General features: G+C 43.7%; 1 protein-coding gene across 1 annotated transcript in view; it reads right to left on the bottom strand.

Annotated features, from left to right (window-relative positions):
- LOC142143091 (cytochrome P450 2K1-like) overlaps positions 1-20,598 on the bottom strand; it is a 45,525-nt gene that overhangs the window by 10,701 nt on the left and 14,226 nt on the right. Inside the window, exons 5-6 of the mRNA XM_075200805.1 lie at positions 18,417-18,577; positions 17,047-17,223 (exon numbers count right to left, since the gene is read on the bottom strand). Coding sequence (XP_075056906.1) covers positions 17,047-17,223; positions 18,417-18,577 — 338 coding nt within the window. The remainder of the gene's footprint in view (positions 1-17,046; positions 17,224-18,416; positions 18,578-20,598) is intronic.

Genomic DNA, 20,598 nt, shown 5'->3' with positions numbered 1-20,598 from the left:
CGGATAGCAGACTCCAGAGAGAACCAAACACAGTCCAGCAAGATATGCAATACACAGCACAGTCAATGAGAAGTATGCATACCGTGGTTCAGCAGTAGCAGTCAGATGGGATTGCAGCGGTACCTGAGCGGCTGGAGACCGACTGGATAGGAAGTCCCTGGATAGGAGAAGCAGCGGTCTAGCAGGTGCAGCGCACAGGTGAGTAGACCGACAGGGACACGAATCCACAGGAGTCAGCAACACGTGGAACTGGACTCATAGGAAACCCGGGAGAATGGAGATGATCCAGCAGAGGGTAGTAGAAGAGATACAAATCCAATGCTGACAGGAGGGTAGAGGCCAGTGGAACACGTGAAGGCGTGGAGAGTGGATCAGCAGGAGATGGACGATAGCGCTGACCACAGCGGCAGGACTCAGCGGCACACGGCGGTAACCAGTAGCAACCACAGGAACCAACAGCGATGGGAAACAGGAGTGCAGCGCAGGGCAGGAGCTGTAGATCACGAAGTGTAGCAGATGGTAATGAAAAGCGGCAGTCTCGAGGAAGGCACAGCAAAGATGAGATGAGAGTGTAGTGCACGGAGGCAGCGGATAGTAATCAGCTGGCAGTCACGATGTTGAACACAGGCGAGTAGCAAGCAGGAGACTGTAGTGCACAGAGGCAGCGGATAGTAGTCAGCTGGCAGTCACGATGTTGAACACAGGCGAGTTGCAAGCAGGAGACTGTAGTGCACAGAGGCAGCGGATAGTAGTCAGCTGGCAGTCACGATGTTGAACACAGGCAAGTTGCAAGCAGGAGACTGTAGTGCACAGAGGCAACGGATAGTAGTCAGCTGGCAGTCACGATGTTGAACACAGGCAAGTTGCAAGCAGGAGACTGTAGTGCACAGAGGCAACGGATAGTAGTCAGCTGGCAGTCACGATGTTGAACACAGGCGAGTTGCAAGCAGGAGACTGTAGTGCACGGAGGCAGCGGATAGAAATCAGCAAACAGACTTGATGAGAAGCAGGTGAGTGAGGTAAAAGCTGGAGTGCACGGAGGCAGCGGATAGCAATGAGCAAACAGTCACATTGATATAAAATAACGTTGAAGTGGTGTAGAAGACTGTGGTGCACGGAGGCAGCAGATAGGAATCAGCAAACAGTCATGATGATACAGTTGATGGTAGAAGTGGTATGGAACCACAGTAGTAGAAGTGGTTTGGAAACCACAGGAATCAGCAGCACTGAATACACAAGTAATACAGGAACACCTTCAGAGACTCATGAGGAATGAGACTCCAAGATCAGGCAACGTGGTAGTGACCACAGGTGCTTAATATAGGGAGGTTGCCTGATCTGCCAATTAAGTTAAAGGGGTATACACTGAAGTATAGTAAAGGGCTGCGCATGCGCAGACCCTCAGGATGGTGGACGGCCACGGTTCCTAAATGTCCGGGAAGAGGCACTCACGGTCCGGTGAGTGACAGTACCCCCCCTTTTAAAGGTGGGCACAGAACGCCTGGAACCGGGCTTGTCCGGATTTTTGGAGTAAAACTTCTTCAAAAGGGCAGGAGCATTAAGATCTTCAGCTTTGATCCAAGAGCGCTCCTCAGGACCAAAGCCCTTCCAATGAACGAGGAAGTGGAGGACTCCTCGCGAAATTTTTGCATCTAGTACCTCGGTAATCTCAAAATCCTCCTCCTGATGGACTTGAACTGGCTGCGGAGCTGAGGGAGGAGTTGAAAAACGGTTGATAATAAGAGGTTTGAGCAAAGATACATGGAAGGCATTAGAAATCCGAAGACTCTTAGGAAGAAGGAGTTTCACACATACTGGATTGATAACTTGAATGATCCTATATGGACCAATAAAACGAGGGGCGAATTTCATGGATGGAACCTTCAAACGAATATTTTTTGTGGATAACCAGACACGATCTCCAATTTTTAGTGGTGGAATAGCCCGCCTCTTCTTATCAGCGAAAGATTTATATTTGACAGATGTCTTCTTTAAACAGGTTCTAACCTGAGACCAGATATTTTTAAAGGTCTGACAAACAGTCTCCACCGCAGGAACTTGGGTGGGCGGGAGGGCAGGAAATTCCGGAAAAGACGGATGGTGACCGTAGACCACAAAGAATGGAGTTTTGGATGATGACTCATGGTACATGTTGTTATGGGTGAACTCAGCCCAAGGGAGTAACTCTACCCAGTTGTCTTGATTGGCTGATGAAAATATCCTTATAAAAGTCTCAAGATCTTGATTGACACGTTCGGTTTGTCCATTGGATTGTGGATGGTAAGAAGATGAGAGTGCTAATCGTATGCCCAAGGTTTTACAAAGGGCTCGCCAGAATCTGGACACGAATTGTACTCCTCTATCAGACACAATCTCAGATGGACATCCATGGATACGGAAGATCTCTTTAATGAAATGTTCAGCCAGGATAGACGAGGAAGGCAAACCAGACAGAGGGATGAAATGAGCCATCTTCGAAAATCTGTCCACTACCACCCAAATAGTGTTATGGTTCTTACTAGGTGGTAAGTCAGTAACGAAATCCATACTAATATGGGTCCATGGTTTGGACGGAATGGGTAGTGGTCGCAGCAACCCTGCTGGGGTTCTGCGGGAGGATTTGAATTGCGAACATAATTCACAGGAAGCAATGAACTCTTTGACGTCTCTCCTCATTGAAGGCCACCAGTAACTTCGAGAGAGGATCTCAAAAGTCTTGTGTTCACCGGCGTGTCCAGAAAAACGAGAGGCATGGAACCACGAAAGGATTTTCCTCCTTAGAGTAGAAGGCACGAGGGTCTTCCCAAATGGTAGCGTTTTGGTGGATGAAGCAGCCAGTGAGATACATTTGGGGTCTAGAATGGTATGGTTGGAAACCTCTTCTATATCAGAGGACGTAGCAAAGGCTCTAGATAAGGCATCAGCTTTTTTGTTCTTGGCAGCTGGTTTGAAGGTAATTATTAATTCAAAACGGGAAAAGAAAAGAGACCATCTTGCTTGACGAGGGTTCAAGCATTGGGCAGACTGGAGATATGACAAGTTCTTATGATCCGTGAAGATCGTCACCGGATGGTGAGCTCCCTCCAACAAGTATCTCCATTCCTCTAATGCGGCTTTGATAGCCAGTAATTCCTTGTCTCCGATGGTATAATTCTTCTCTGCGGGTAGGAGACCCCGAGAATAGAAGGCACAAGGGTGGAATTTTTGCTGTTCCGAGCGTTGGGAGAGAATAGCTCCTAAGCCCACATTAGAGGCATCTACTTCTAGGAAAAAAGGGAGTGTCACATCAGGCTGACGAAGGATTGGAGCCGAAGAGAAGGACTCTTTTAATGTTTGAAAGGCTTGAATAGCCTCAGTAGACCATTGCTTAGGATTAGCCCCTTTACGAGTCAGGGCCACAATAGGAGATGCAATGGAAGAAAAATCTTGAATGAAGCGTCTATAGTAATTGGCAAAACCTAAAAAACGCTGGATGGCACGAAGAGTAGTTGGCTGGGGCCAATGTAGTACAGCATTTACTTTGTCAGGATCCATCTTCAGACCAACTCCGGAAACAATATACCCCAAGAATGGAATCTGGGGTAATTTGAATGAACATTTTTCTAATTTACAGAACAATGAATTTTTCCGTAGCCTGGAGAGGACTTCTGCCACATGTTGGTGGTGAGAAGGCAGGTCCTGTGAAAAAATCAATATGTCGTCCAGGTAGACGACGACACATACATATAATAAGTCCCGAAAAATCTCATTAATGAAGCCCTGAAAAACAGCGGGGGCATTACATAGCCCGAAAGGCATTACCAGATATTCGTAATGCCCGTCTCTGGTGTTAAACGCCGTCTTCCATTCGTCACCGGAACGAATTCTGATTAAATTGTAAGCACCACGAAGATCCAACTTAGTAAAAATACGGGCTCCCTTGATGCGGTCAAATAGCTCAGTGATCAACGGAATGGGATACCGGTTCTTGATAGTAATGGCATTGAGTCCACGAAAATCTATACAAGGGCGTAATGATCCATCCTTCTTTTTGACAAAGAAGAACCCAGCTCCAGCGGGCGAGGTGGAAGGTCGAATGAACCCACGCTGGAGGTTCTCCCGTATATATTCAGATGTAGCTTGAGTTTCAGGTAACGAGAGTGGATAGACCCGGCCCCTGGGAGGAGTCTTGCCAGGAAGAAGGTCAATCGGACAATCCCAAGAACGATGAGGAGGAAGACGTTCAGACTGAGCTTTATCAAAAACATCGGTAAATGAAGCATATTGAGGAGGGAGTCCCGGTGAAATAGCTGAAATGGAAGCTTGCTGTACCTTGAGAGGAATGACTTGGGAAAGGCAATGATGGTGACATTCAGGCCCCCAAGACGTGACTTGAGGGGTGCGCCAGTCAATCTGGGGAGAGTGACACTGAAGCCATGGAAGGCCTAGGACAATCGGACTTGTCGTAACAGGAAGAATTAAAAACGATATCTCTTCATGATGCAGAGCACCAATCTGAAGGGTTACTGGAGACGTACTCTGGGTGATGAGACCGTTGATGAGACGTGATCCATCGATAGCCGTCACAGTAATGGGAGTTTTTAAGGTAATCATTGGTAGAGACCATTGATTAACTAACGATTTGGAAATAAAATTTCCTGCTGCTCCGGAATCAATCAATGCCTGTGACTCAAAGGTCTTGGTAGCAAAGGAAATAGTCACATCAAAAGCGCAGACTTTAGATTTCATAGACGATGGAGAGGACTCCAGGGACCCTAACTTCACCTCTCCAGAACTAGTTAGGGCCTGGCATTTCCCGATCTCTTAGGGCAGGAGCTGAGGACATGAGTGGAATCAGCACAATAGATACAGAGTCTATTCTTGACTCTTCGTTTCCTCTCCTCAGAAGATAACTTGGAACGTCCAATCTCCATGGGAATCACAGCGGGTGACACTGGACGAAATTGAGGGTTAGAGCGAAAAGGTGCTTTAGCAGAAGTCGTTTTCTCAGCCTCTCTTTCACGAAATCTCATATCAACACGATGGCATAGAGAGATCAAATCTTCAAGTGACGAAGGAAGCTCTTGGGTAGTCAGTGCATCTTTAATTTTATCGGAAAGCCCCTGCCAGAAGGCGGCAACTAGGGCTTCAGTGTTCCACTGAAGTTCAGAGGCTAAGATCCTAAATTGAATGACGTACTGGCCTACAGTATGAGATCCTTGTCGCAGACGGAGGATGCTGGAAGCAGCGGAGGTCACACGACCTGGTTCATCGAACACACTTCGGAATGTAGAAATGAATTTGGCACTATCTTGTAATATTGGATCGTTCCTCTCCCACAGAGGGGAGGCCCAAGCCAGGGCTTGTCCTGAAAACAAAGAGATAAGATAGGCCACTCTGGAACGATGGGTAGAAAAATTTTGAGGTTGGAGCTCAAAATGGACTGAACATTGGTTAAGGAAACCCCTACAAGTTTTGGGGTCTCCATCGTACTTTGACGGAGTAGGCAGGTGAAGCGTGGAAGCTATAGACACCTGGGATGGCAATGGGGAAACGGAGGAAAGCACAGGAGCCTCAATAGTAGCTGTCACAGTCTGTCCAGATGTTCCTTGGGAGGTTAATGACTGATAACACTGAAGTAACAGCTGTTGGCGGGCATCCTGTTGCTCCACACGGCTAACCAGATGTTGCAGCATCTCTTTGGCGGTAGGTTCCACATCTGGGTCTGTCATGGCCTGATCTTACTGTCACGGGCACTAGGAGTCTTTACCCAGGGATCACCAGATGGTAGGCTTACCAGAGCAATGTAGATGGTAATAGGGTACTCTGGTAGCTGGGTGATCACGGAACATGAAATGATGACCGATGAGATGCTCAGGAAAGTCTATGACTAGCAACACTGGTAATAATGAGGTAATGATACACAAGGAACTGTATGGACAAGGACACGTGAAGGTAGTCAGTGGTCTGCGATAGCAAGTTGTACCACTGCTATAGTGAGGAGGAATGTCCAACAGAGACAAGGAGGTGATGAGAGTCAGCGGTCTGCGGGTAGCAAGTTGTACCGCTGTCTGAGTGAAGGAATGGAATCCAAGTGGAGGTATCAAGGTAGTCAGTGGTCTGCGGTAGCAAGTTGTACCACTGCTATGTGAGAGGATAATGGAACAGGTGATACCGGAAACAGGGATCAGTGGTCTGACATCAGCAAGTTGTACCACTGCATATATATGTGAGGAGGTGCACGGGGGAAGACTGCAACACAGGATATACACAGGCACCTTATACACGATCCATAGTAATATGCACAATATAGGTATATATATATGTAAATGACTGATCAGGTCTGCAATCTAGAAAGTCTCTTGAAGTAGTCCAGCACAATGATAACACAGTCAATGATGGCAATAGACTCAGCGGATAGCAGACTCCAGAGAGAACCAAACACAGTCCAGCAAGATATGCAATACACAGCACAGTCAATGAGAAGTATGCATACCGTGGTTCAGCAGTAGCAGTCAGATGGGATTGCAGCGGTACCTGAGCGGCTGGAGACCGACTGGATAGGAAGTCCCTGGATAGGAGAAGCAGCGGTCTAGCAGGTGCAGCGCACAGGTGAGTAGACCGACAGGGACACGAATCCACAGGAGTCAGCAACACGTGGAACTGGACTCATAGGAAACCCGGGAGAATGGAGATGATCCAGCAGAGGGTAGTAGAAGAGATACAAATCCAATGCTGACAGGAGGGTAGAGGCCAGTGGAACACGTGAAGGCGTGGAGAGTGGATCAGCAGGAGATGGACGATAGCGCTGACCACAGCGGCAGGACTCAGCGGCACACGGCGGTAACCAGTAGCAACCACAGGAACCAACAGCGATGGGAAACAGGAGTGCAGCGCAGGGCAGGAGCTGTAGATCACGAAGTGTAGCAGATGGTAATGAAAAGCGGCAGTCTCGAGGAAGGCACAGCAAAGATGAGATGAGAGTGTAGTGCACGGAGGCAGCGGATAGTAATCAGCTGGCAGTCACGATGTTGAACACAGGCGAGTAGCAAGCAGGAGACTGTAGTGCACAGAGGCAGCGGATAGTAGTCAGCTGGCAGTCACGATGTTGAACACAGGCGAGTTGCAAGCAGGAGACTGTAGTGCACAGAGGCAGCGGATAGTAGTCAGCTGGCAGTCACGATGTTGAACACAGGCAAGTTGCAAGCAGGAGACTGTAGTGCACAGAGGCAACGGATAGTAGTCAGCTGGCAGTCACGATGTTGAACACAGGCAAGTTGCAAGCAGGAGACTGTAGTGCACAGAGGCAACGGATAGTAGTCAGCTGGCAGTCACGATGTTGAACACAGGCGAGTTGCAAGCAGGAGACTGTAGTGCACGGAGGCAGCGGATAGAAATCAGCAAACAGACTTGATGAGAAGCAGGTGAGTGAGGTAAAAGCTGGAGTGCACGGAGGCAGCGGATAGCAATGAGCAAACAGTCACATTGATATAAAATAACGTTGAAGTGGTGTAGAAGACTGTGGTGCACGGAGGCAGCAGATAGGAATCAGCAAACAGTCATGATGATACAGTTGATGGTAGAAGTGGTATGGAACCACAGTAGTAGAAGTGGTTTGGAAACCACAGGAATCAGCAGCACTGAATACACAAGTAATACAGGAACACCTTCAGAGACTCATGAGGAATGAGACTCCAAGATCAGGCAACGTGGTAGTGACCACAGGTGCTTAATATAGGGAGGTTGCCTGATCTGCCAATTAAGTTAAAGGGGTATACACTGAAGTATAGTAAAGGGCTGCGCATGCGCAGACCCTCAGGATGGTGGACGGCCACGGTTCCTAAATGTCCGGGAAGAGGCACTCACGGTCCGGTGAGTGACAGGAGGTTAATGAAGCTAAGTACAGGATTCGCGGGATTTTGTGAAATTTCCCTACCTAAAATAAACTGGGAAGCGATCCTTAAGGTACATAGCATAAAATAAAGAAAGGTGAGACACAACGCCGACGCGCGTTTCGCTCACTGGCTTATTCTGCCTTGAAAAAGCCAGTGAGCGAAACGCGCGTCGGCGTTGTGTCTCACCTTTCTTTATTTTATGCTATGTACCTTAAGGATCGCTTCCCAGTTTATTTTAGGTAGGGAAATTTCACAAAATCCCGCGAATCCTGTACTTAGCTTCATTAACCTCCTATGTCTCTGCCTAAATCTATCATAATTTAGCGCTATAAGTTTCTGTATGAGAGGGACTTTCGCTAGGAGTCTTTATCAGACTTCCAAGCTATGAGTCTGCACCAGACTCTTAAGTTGTAAGATTACCTTCTACAAGCTCCATAAGAGAAGTTTATTTGTGATGCTATTGTAAGTTTATCCTTAGCCCAAGATCGAGTGACATTATAGTTAGAATAATCTTACCTAACCATTATCATCATAGGTGTTTGGATAACAATACATTTAGCCAAATCCCATTACCTTGCTTATAAAAATAAGTGTTACGTAGCTGTTAATTAGTGCCATTCAAGCCTGTTATCTCATATATATATATAATAGGATTAAGGTGAGACTTTGCAAAATAATTTTTTTGCATTTTAATCACTATTCACACCTTTTAACTATTCTTTTTAATTATTTCGCTCAATTTTTGTCCATTTTAATCAATCTAATAAAAGTTAAATATTAATGAGCATCCACGGAGTGCCTCAATTTACACTGTCTTTTCTTTCTCTGTAATAAACTAAATATATCAGTGTCTGGGTGCACCCCCCGGTTTGAATTTTTCTTCTCGGGCTAATCAGGATTTATCATACTTTATGCTCGCAATACATTACCTTGTGCGGTTCTTCCATCTCAGTTCTATGGTTGAGGAATATTATAAGCTTGTCTAAAGAGGTGGGTTTTCAGAGAAAGTTTGAAAGTTTGTAGACCATAGGAGAGTCTTATTGTGCGAGGGAGAGAATTCCATAGAGTGGGTGCAGTCCAAAAAAAGTCCTGTAACCGGGAATGGTAGGAAGTAATGAGGGTGGATGAGAGACGCAGATCTTTTGCAGAACAGAGTTGCCGTGTTGGGAGATATTTTGAGAAAAGAGAGGAGATGTATGTTGGTGCAGCTTTGTTGATGGCCTTGTAGTTTAGTAAAAGTATTTTATATTGGATTCGGGTGAAAACAGGCAACCAGTGTAGAGACATACAGAGTGATTCAACAAAGGAATAACGATTTGCATGGAAAATCAATCTTGCCGCAGTATGCAAAATAGATTGTAGGGGTTTGACTCTGTTTTGGGGAAGACCAGTAAGGAGGGAATTGCAATTGTCAATGCGGGAGATGATAAGTGCATGAATTAAGGTTTTTGAAGCGTCTTATTTGAGATATGTGCGAATTCTGGAAATATTTTTTAAATGTATGTAACATGATTTAAATATAGAGTCAATGTGGGGAACAAAGGATAGGTGTGAGTCAAGGATTACACCTAGGCAGTGAGCTTGTGGGGTGGGAGATATGGTCATGTTATCAACAGAGATAGAAATGTCAGGTATGCTCTTGTTGGTGGGTGGGAATATTATTAACTCTGTTTTAGAAAGATTAAGTTTCAGTTGGCGAGAGGACATCCAAGATGAAATAACAAAAAGACAGTCAGTTACACGGGACAACACAGAGGTCGAGAGATCAGGAGAGGATAGATACATTTGGGTATCATCCGCATAGAGATGATACTGAAATCCAAAGGAACTTATTAGATTTCCAAGAGAAGCGGTATAGATAGAGAACAGCGGAGGACCTAGCACTGAGCCTTGCGGTACTCCAACTGATAAAGGAAGCGGAGCAGAGGTGGCCCCATAGAAATTAACAATGAAAGAGAGATGGGATGGTCATTTGAGAGAGAGTTTAGGTTGGAATCTTGCTTTTTTCGAATAGGAGTAATCACTGTGTGCTTGTATAGTGACGGAAAGATGCCAGTAGAGAGAATACAGATTTTAGTTAAAGGTGAAATGAGCACCGGAGACAGGGATCTACCAATTTGCGAGGGAATAGGATCAAGAGGACAGGAGATAGAGTAGGAAGATAAGAAGAGAGCAGAAATTTCCTCTTCATTTGTGGTGTCAAATGAAGAGAGGGTGTCAGAGGGTGATGGGAAGGAATTGAGCTGATTGATTGTCGAGGAAGAGGATACCATTTAAGTCTGATCTTATCAATCTTGTCCTTGAAGTAGGAAGCAAGATCCTGGGCACTTATAATAGACAGAGGGTTTGGGGTGGAAGGATTGAGAAGAGATTTAAATGTATTGAAAAGGCGTTTGGGGTTAGAAGCCTGAGCATAGATAAGAGATTGGAAGTATGTTTGTTTTGCAGTGTCCAGAGCATTTCAATAGGAGCGGTAGATAGAAGTATATGTGAAGAAGTCATCGAAGTCGACGTGTAGTAGGTATTGTTGCTGGAGCCACTTGATCAAGGGCTGTTGCTAAGGTTTGGTAAAAATGAGGCACTGCCATCTCAGGGGAGGAGAATGTAGAGATACTGGAGAAAAGGTGTTGGAGAGAGGTGGAAAATTGTTGAAGATTAATAGAATTAAGATTTCTGCTGTTATGAGGAGTCTTGGTAGAGTTAGACAGTAGAGAGGTTAGAGCAGTGGGGATGAGTGTGTAGCTGATAAGGTCATGTTTCGAAAGGGGGAAGGGTGTGTTAAGAAAATTAGAAACAGCATAGTCTAGAGAAAACAAGATCAAGGCAATGGCCATCCTGATGAATAGATGATTCAATCCACTGGGAGAGATCAAGTGAGGAGGCTAAGGAGAGTAGTTTGGAAGCAGTTTTGGAAGGTGGGATATCAATGGGGATGTTGAAATCACCCAGGATAAGGGAGCTATGCAGAGAAATCCTACATAAATTGTTGGTGTGCTCCAGGGGGACGATAGATCACAGCAACACGTAGAGAGAATGGATTAAAAATGCGAATAGCATGTACTTCAAAAGATATGAACGCGAGTAATGGGACATTTGGTAGAACTGTGAATGTGCACTGTGGGGAGAGAAGTAGTCCAACCCCACCTCCTTGTCTGCCTTCAGATCTGGGAGTGTGGGTGAGATAGAGGCCACCATGTGAAAGTGCTGCAGGTGAGGCAGTGTCTGATTGCATGAGCCATGTTTCTGTTATTGCCAGAAGGTTGATGTTTTTTGAGAGGAAGAGATCATGAATGTTACAGTAAGTTTGTTACAAAGGGAGCGTGCATTCCAAATAGCACATTTAAAGAACTTTGGAAGATAGGGGAAACAGGTGATGTGTTTGAGGTTTGCTATAGAGCGGTACTGTTCTGATGTATGTGTGTGTGAGGAGTGTGGGTTAGGTGATATATCACCGGCTATAGAAGCAGAGAGAGAGAAAGATAGATAAGGAGATTGTAAGATGTGTGGCCCTTTATTTTCTGACGACAGGTGGAGGCTGTACTTGTTAGAGATAATAAATAGGACAACAGTTCATGGGTGTTAACTAGAGGTGAGTGGAGTAATGCAGGTGCAATGTGGACAAATGTTTGTGCTGGTGGAAGGGTGAAAGATGATACAGTCCTAAAGATAATGCCATGAAAAGAGACCAAGAAAAGCAATTTATAAATATTTTGATAAAAGAGTAAAAGAAAAAAAGTTAGGGGATTTTAAAGAATTACCTTTTTGCAGTGTTCTGTATAGTTAGGCAAGTATTGCAGAAGAGGGCTGTGGCCGATGTAGCTTGTTCCTGAAAGTAATCAAATGTTGTCCACCTGTGTTGTCTAACTATGCATTTTCATACACTTTGTGAGAAAACCCACTTAATGCAGAAAACACACACATACGTCTCACCCCACATATGTCACCCCTTAGACTGAAGCTAATATGTAGTCAGGCTAATTTAGGAATACACTACAGCTGTGCTAATTGGTCAACTAATCAAAGGAAAAGAAAACATTTGTTGAATAGGCTAGAGGAGGCCAGATACCTATCATAAATTAGGCATCAATAAAACACTCTGGCCAACCTAAGTTAAAACAGATAACAAATTCCTATAACATACTTTTTAAAAACCCAGTTGCAGAGAGGAGATACACAAATTAATGTAGTTCAGAGTAGTAGAGGCTCAGGGGCGCAAGCAGGATTTTTAAGGGGGGGGGGTTTCCCTCGCACCAGAAAAAAAAAATTGAGAGCTGCTGCGCATGCGCCCGCATCCGTTTCGGCAGCACTGTACTATACAGCAGCCGCGGCTGCTGTATAGTACAGTGTATTATGTAGGGGCACTTTTTTAGCGGAGGGGAGGGGTTTATGGAGACCCAGAAACCCACCTTGCATCTATGTCCTGCCCATGAGGCAGGACATACTTTTTAAACACACAGTTGCAGAGATAAGATACACAAATTATTGTAGTTCAGAGTAGTAGAGGCTGGACATACTTTTTAAACACACAGCTGCAGAGATGAGAAACACAAATGAATGTAGTTCAGAGTAGTAGAGGCTGAACATACTTTTTAAACACACAGTTGCAGAGATGAGATACACAAATTAATGTAGTTCAGAGTAGTAGAGACTGGACATACCTGGTGATGAAAAGAGAAAGGAAGGATGGTTAGTTGTTGTGTTGCTGTTGTCTAACTGTGTATTTTCATACACTTTGTGAGAAAACCCACTTAGTGCAGAAAACACACACATACGTCTCACCCCACATACATCACCCCTTAGATGAATTAACTAAAGCTGATGCACACACTGATTTTGACGCTTTCATTAAAAATTGTATTCGTACTGATGCTCGTCAAATGGAGTGGAAACAAGATAGATGGGGCTCCATGTGGACTCGTTCCAATTATCTGGAACCAACAATATTGAATTACTCTGGGACTCCTACAGCACAACCAACTGAGACGCCCGAGCCAATGCATATAGATATCATTCACAAACAGATTTCTATAGAAAGAAGAGATTAACAACAAGAGAATCTCTGTTTTTAATAGAGATGGGAGGGCTCAGTTACCTGAGAACTGAACCCGCCCGAACTTGAGGTATCCGAGTACCGAGCCGAGCAGGCTCGATACTCTGCCACCGATTCGGAATCAAAATCGAGGCAAAACGTCATTGTGACGTCGTCGGATCTCGGAGCTTGGTTCTTGCGATGTTTCAAATGCATAAATATCCACCTCCACAGCAATCCAGCACCATTTGACAGAGGGAGAGAGAAGGGTTAGATCGCAGCATTAGAGCAGGGAGAGAACAGTTATTACAGCAGGAAAAGAGGAGGTTAGAGGAGGCATTTTTGCAAATATTACCAACTGTTTGGGGTGTCATATTCCCTCCTCAACAAACAAACAATTTTTTTGCCTGCAGAAATAGTAATATACCAGCAGTATATATTTTGGAATTTGCTATACAAGTGCTTGGGGTGTGACATATTGCCCAGTTCCAAAAAGTCTTTTTTCTGGTGCTGAAATGATAAGATACCAGCACTATATTATTCTGAATTTGCACTACAAGTGTTTGGGGTGTCAAATATTCCCCAGTTCTAAAAAAGCCATTTTCTGTTGCTGAAATTACTATATACTAGCAGTATATATTTCTGAATTTGCACTACAAGTGTTTGGGGTGTCAGATATTCCCCAGTTTGAAAAAAAGCTATTTTTCTGGTGCTGAAATTATTAGATACCAGCAATATATTTTTCTGAATTTGCACTACAAGTGCTTTGGGTCTCATTACAATGGATTCACCGCAGTCCACATATGAGCAGGATCAGCAAGCAGCTGCTGGCTCCAGTCCTGATGGTAGTGTTCCCTGTACGTCATCTGGTAAAGCCTATGTAAAAGTATATAGTCTTTGTAAGTCAGGGAAAAAAACACACAAAAAAAAAAACCTTTTACCGTGTTGAAGAGAAAAAAAGGTGTAACTGATTAAAAGTTAACTGCCGAGAAAAAAAAATTGCCAATATGCCATTCTACATACGCAGTGGCAAAGAAAGAATGAGGCCTTCGCCTTTCTCTATTAGTGCGAGATCTAAAAATGTTACAGAGCCTTCTTCTTGTAAGGTCACTTTTGACCAAGCAAGACCAAGTAATTTGGAGTCCAAAGTGGTGCACAACTACTGTTACTTGTGAAAGCCAAGCTGCAAGAAAACAGTAAGGCATTAGAGGAAAATGTATGCTCAGAATCAGAAATGACACCAATTCCTGAGGAGTGTCCATCCACGAGTGGTTTGTGTAATCGTGACCATTCTGATAGTGTACCCATAAAGAAGGGCCCTTTCAGCATTTCCGCTGATGTGTGCCTGAACAGCCCGAGTGTAGCCAGTGATACACCAAGTGAGGATGATACTTTGGAATTAGAAGATGATGAGAGGGAGATTTGTGTAGCCGACGAGGGCGCTGATGAGAATGTGGTTGATTGTGTAAGTCCTGCACCAGTGGCAGCAGTTCTGGCACGTGAGGTTCTGGCACCAAAATGCACTTTCTGAACAGAAGCAGGGATGACGTAGGTGGGCTCCACAACAGTTTGACATCTGGACTAGTTTAAAAGATTTTACCAAAAAATGTGTGATCTTGCCCATAACTCCAACCAATCCTACTATTAACATGTAAAGGATGGTGGAGGGCCTAGCAGTGATTAAACTGTATTTTTTCGAATATGCACTAATAAGGTTTGGGTGTAATATACACCCAAAGACTAGTGCTCAATTGCTAAGAGTCATTGATGAAGAGGAAGACAAGCAGGCTTGTCTGTAGAATTTGCAGGCAAATTCTACAGCGTTATATAGGTAACACCCAAAGAGAAGAGCTCCATTGCTTCATTGCTAATTGTAATTTCTGAAATAGAAATTATAGGCCTGCCTGGCTTGGTCTAAATCTGCACTTACATTTTATTGTACCTTAGTTCACCCAGAAACAGGAGAGGTGGCAGGGTTCAGTGCTAATCTTCCTCAAACAATACTAATTCATCCCACCATCAAGTCTGTGTACTATGATGTAATTGTCGATAATGGCCTTCTGAATGGAATTAATAGTTCATTTTAGGGCAGAGCTGTCACGATTTTTGGCCAATTCTTTTACAGCAGAGCAAATATCAAAATGTTGTGCGGACTCATCTGCATCACCACTGGTGTGTCTTGGGAAAGCTACTTTTTTTCGGACAAGCAGTTGCCAGAGAAACTGAAGGAGAAGACATCATTACAAGATGTTGATAGCTCTTGGATCCTGGTGAAGCAAATTAAGTAGTTAATCTATAATTAAAATATAGTCGGCACATTACTTTGTTTTATTTCATCCGTTAAATTTCTGTAGCTCCTTCTCAAAATATATCATTAAGGCAATCATTTTACTCAAGCTAACTGTGTCTGCACTCTCTTCACAGGTGACTACTTCGCTGGACTAAAGTACATTCCCCTCAAATGCTAGTCTTCTTGCAGCTGCTGCATTCTCCTACATACAGAATCCCAAAAATGACCCTAAATTTTTCAGGACACAAACAGCATCTCCTGCATGTCATTGTCATTTTTTAAACGTTCTGTAACACCAAGTTGATTATGTGAGCAAAACAGGAAATGTGATGGACGCTGCAATTCTTGTACAATATTGGTGTTGTTATCAGAAATGACATATCCTCTGGAGAGTCCAAGCAGGATTAGCCATGTTGCAATGACATCCCTTACTTTTTGTAACAGATTATCAGCTGTATGACTCTTACTGAGGCCGCTGATACACAGAGTAGCCTACTTCTGAAAAATGTGACGCACTTGGGTACATGCTGCTGCTGTTCTTGCTGGTGAAGGCGAATCACCAACCCAGTGGGCTGTCACAGTCATATAATCTTTAGCTTGCCCAGTTCCACTTGTCCACATATCTTTGGTTAAGTGTACAGTGTACAGTGGGTAGAATGGCATTTTGTATCCCAATAATACATTTTTAGGAACCTTCTGGTAGAGGTGAGGAATAGCTTTTCTAGTTAAATGGTGTCGAGATGGAAAAATTTGGCAACGGGGACAGAAGAACTCAACTGTCTAAAACCAGCTGCATTAATAGTGGACATTGGACGCGGATCTAATACTAGCATAGTCCCCATGGCATCTGTGATCCGCTTTGTGACTGGGTGACAGCTTTCATACTTGCTTCCTGTTGCAAACGATTGTTTAACAGTCAATTGTTGCTTCTGGGGATATTGATGATAAAGGTGTTGGGGGTGTAGATTGCAGGTGCTGGGATGTAGATGAGAGAAGGGAGGTAGATGATGCTGGACTGCTTGTTTCTGATTTTCCCAACAGCTTTCCATGAAATCGCTTCAAATGCCATAACATGGATGAGGATCCTACATGGTTAAGGTCCCTACCTCTACTGAGTGTGACTTTAAAAACGCTACAAATGGCTAGACTACAGTTGTCAGGATTTGTGTAAAAATAATTCCACACCTAAGAGGTGGATTTTTGGTCTTATGCCCAGGCATGACAATGGCCTTTTTCTTATCACTGGCAAGAACTGCTGCAATCTTTGTTTGAAAGTGTATGAAAGTATTATTGTGACCTATGAGGTGGTCAAAATTGAATGGAAATGATTGGAAATCAGTGTTAGTGAGGTTAATAATAATGTAGGTACAAAATAATACCTAAATTAAGTTATTTTAGCCAAAAAAATTTAATTTTTAAAAAAAATAGCAAAACAAAACCAAAACCAAAGCACGCAAGGGCGGTTTTGGCAAAACCAAAACCAAAACACGAAGGTAATCCAGATCCACAACCAAAACACGGGGGTCAGTGAGCTTCTCTAGTTTTTAATGTGGCAAGTCTGGACTTTATGCATCTAATTGTTGCCCTATTTTGCATTTGACCCCAAAATGTTGTAGACTTCACCTGGGGAATTGGGCCTGAACTGTTCCTAATCCAAACCTTACCCAACCATACAGCAAAATGAATTGATGCCCAGTATCTCAGCTCTATTCATAATCTACAAATTCAGCAAAATGTAAATTTATAAATACACTGCAGAGTTTTGCCACAATTTTGCTCATCGCTAGAGCAAATACAAAAAAAACAAACCTACTACATATAGGATATAAGGAGATAAAAAGTTAAGTACATACCTCTTGTTGCTTTGCAAGGAATGATTCAATGAGATTTCTCTGATCATTTATGTCCAATTCTCTCTCTTCTTTTATAAATGTCTCTGTAATAAATTCCTTCATCTTGCTGATGTTTTCAAAAACTTTTCTGTGACTCCCAGGTAGCCAGCCTATCACTGATGGATATTTATTATACAACTTAAAATGAAAAAAAAAAAAAAAAATATTGTTTTAAAACATATAATATTTCATGAAATATAAAATTTCAAGATTTTGAGATAACAAGTCAGTACAATACAGTAAACAAATAACACTACAACTCTCAATACAGCTACTGGGTGTAAGGGTAATATTCAGCACAAGCTGAAACCTGTGCCCCTTAGCGTGGGCACAGCTAACAGATTTAGAGGCACTGAAAGAAGTGTGAAGACAATGGAAGAGTGGAGTCAATGGGCAGAGAGCCCTAGGAGGAGGTGCGTAATGTAGCTGGTGAGCAAACTTTTATACGTAATGAGAAGAGGAGTGAAGAGGAACCTACTCACTAGAGTTTACAATCTTAAAGGAAAGGGGCAGACAAACGGTTGACACATGGTGGTGAGCCAATGTGAGGGTAACTGAGGGCAAGAAACAAGAGTGGGAGAGATGAAGGATAATAAAGGGTGAGGTATACTACATGGTGAAATAGTTAGGAGGAGGACTGGTATGTTTTTCTAAAAAGATGGGTTTTCAATGACCGTTTGAAGCTATATAGGCTAGGGGATAGTCTGATAGAATAAGGGACATCGTTCCAGTGGTGGGGGCAGCACGGAAGATATCTTGGATAAAGGGAGTGAGATGTGGTTACACCACCACTTCTCCTGGTATTGTAGATGACAATTGCATAATAAACGGATTATGTAAATGGTATGGGATACAGGCATGATGAACTTAAAGAAAAAAGGGAATATAATTTAATGCATAATTTTACACTTGTAATAAATAGATCTTGCTTAGGATACTGTACGTGAATTTGGCATGAAACGTTAAGACACTAGCAAGGGTCGCCATCCTGGGACTGTGGACTGAGCATTTCCGAAGCTGGGGTAGTAGACATGTTATCTCCTAAGCAAATACACCAACTTAAAAGGGATGTACACAAAAGCTTTCCAGTCCATTAGCTATACAGTATAATTAAACTTGTCTAAACGTGTTTCTTATGTCATTGCTGCACTCTGCAAACAATTAACCCTTGGTCATGCAGAGATGCTGATAAATTTAACTGTTTATTAGCTGTAAAGCAGCTGTAATAAATAAAGATGTTTGCTGATCATATTATTAACTTGAGGAAACTGAATTTAAGAAAATTACAGTAAACAACTTTAAAATCCACCTGACAGAGTGAAAATACTTACCCTGACCATAGGGCCACCCACGATCTTGATATTGTCATTAATTATACTCATGAGCCTCAGTATGTTTGGATCCCCATATTCAAATCTATGACCGAGTAGTATGGACACAATGATATTGGCGACAGCAGCATTGATGATGGTCAAATTATTAAAAGGTTTTCCTGAATATAGAGCAAAGATACATTGTTGAATTTAATATGAACAATATTAATAGCGAGGAAAAGTAAAAATGCATGTATAAGAATACAAAGTATCATTATAATACATGAATACTTTTATAAACAGCTGTAAAAGATATCCTTATATTTATCAACTAGACAACATTGTAATTACATTGTCCATGACATTCATACCATATAGTAACAAAGATAAACTGTTTCACATTTGTTCACATAGGTTGTATTCAATTCCATATTTCCACACCGGTGTCAATATACCAAGAGCAACCCCATTACCTGAGTCATTTAATTGTTTTCACTAGTGTATGTATATATAGACTGATCTATATCTATCTATCTATCTATCTATCTACCTTTATCTACCTTTATCTATCATATATATATATATATATATATAAAAATATATACACTGATCATCTTCCACATTAAACCCATAAGCTTCCATATTAATTTGAGGCTTTGGCAATCTTGGGTGATGGTGTAGTCAGAACCTTGATAGGAACATTGGGATGAACACACATCTCTAGGGGCTTGGGCAGAGCACCTCTGACCTGAGATGGCCCGGACTGGGCAGATGACTTGTAAGAAGGCCAGGACTGGGCACAGGACTTGGAGGAAGGTACGGACTGGGCACACAACCTGGAGGAAGGCCCGGACTGGGCACACGACCTGGAAGAAGGCCCGAACTGGGCACACGACTTGGAGGTAGGCCTGGACTGGACATCCTCTGCAGGAGACGACCCAGACTGGGAGCACTCATTAGGAGATGGCCCGGACTGAGCACCCTCGTCAGGAGATGGCCCAGAAAGAAAATGCGACTTGGGAAATTCAGATAGAGAACATTACTTGGACTGGACAGCACTGTGAGAAGCCACAGGCTGGACAACACTAGCACTGTGAGAAGCCTCGGACCAGACAGCACTGTGAGAAGCCTCAGACTGGACAGTGCTGTGAAAAGCCTGGGACTGAACAGCATTGTGAGAAGCCTCGGACCGGACAGCACTGAGTGTAAACTCAGGCTGAACTGTATTAAGTGGCAACTCAGGCTGATCCGTATTAAGTGGCATATCAGGCTAAGCCGTATTAAGTGGCAACTCAGGCTGAACCAAATTAGGTGGCAACTCAGGCTGAACCATATTAGGTGGCTGAATTCTAGAGCAGATTGGGGGACAGGGTTCTCTAAGGAGCAGGCTGAAAGGGCAAGGTCTCCTCTGGAGCAGGCTGTAAGGGCAGCAGCCCCTCCTGCGCAGGCTGTTTGGGCAGCGCCGCCTCTGGAGCGGGCTGTATGGGCAGTGCCCCCTCTGGAACTGGCAATGTCTCTGGAGTGGAGCCAGAGGCTGGCAGCTTGGAACAGGAAGCAGAGGCTGGCACCTCGGAGCTGGCGACAAAGGCTAGAACCTCGGAACAGGAGACAGAAGCTGGCTCCTTGGAACAGGAGACAGAGGCTGGCATTTGGAGCAGGCAACTGGAACGGGCATCTCAGGAAAGGCAGCTGGAGCTGGAGCTGGCACCTCAAGACTGGTGGCTAGAGCTGGCTCCTCAAGACATGTGGTTGGAACTGGCACTTCAGGACAGATGAGTGGAGCCTGCACCTCAGGATAGACGACTGGAAATAGTACCCTCAACCTAGAGAACAGTACAGGTTGAAATGTAGAAACAGCGATGTGTAAACAAATCCGGAATGAGGAGGAGTGTAAACTGAGAACAGTTCTGTAGGCTATCGTGGTCTGCGGAGTGGACAGTTTTGTAAGTAGTGTACATTACTTGCACAGTAGAGATATAATTTATTGGCCCTTCTGCACCATCGCTCCTTTTCAGTCAGGTGGGGGCGTGGAGTTTGTTACACAATAGTTCTTGGTTAACTGCAATTTTGAAGTAGCATTATTAAGAGGTGCTGCTTGGACAGATTCAGATGCTGACAAGGTTGATTTAGGTTAATCAACAGTGTCTGAACACGGAGAACTGGGAGAAACAAAATCTGACAATTTCTTCAGTGGATCCAT

Source organism: Mixophyes fleayi, chromosome 3 (assembly GCF_038048845.1).
Source record: "Mixophyes fleayi isolate aMixFle1 chromosome 3, aMixFle1.hap1, whole genome shotgun sequence".
NCBI classification, from domain to species: Eukaryota; Metazoa; Chordata; class Amphibia; order Anura; family Limnodynastidae; genus Mixophyes; species Mixophyes fleayi.
This window is presented reverse-complemented; position numbering and strand designations above follow the sequence as displayed.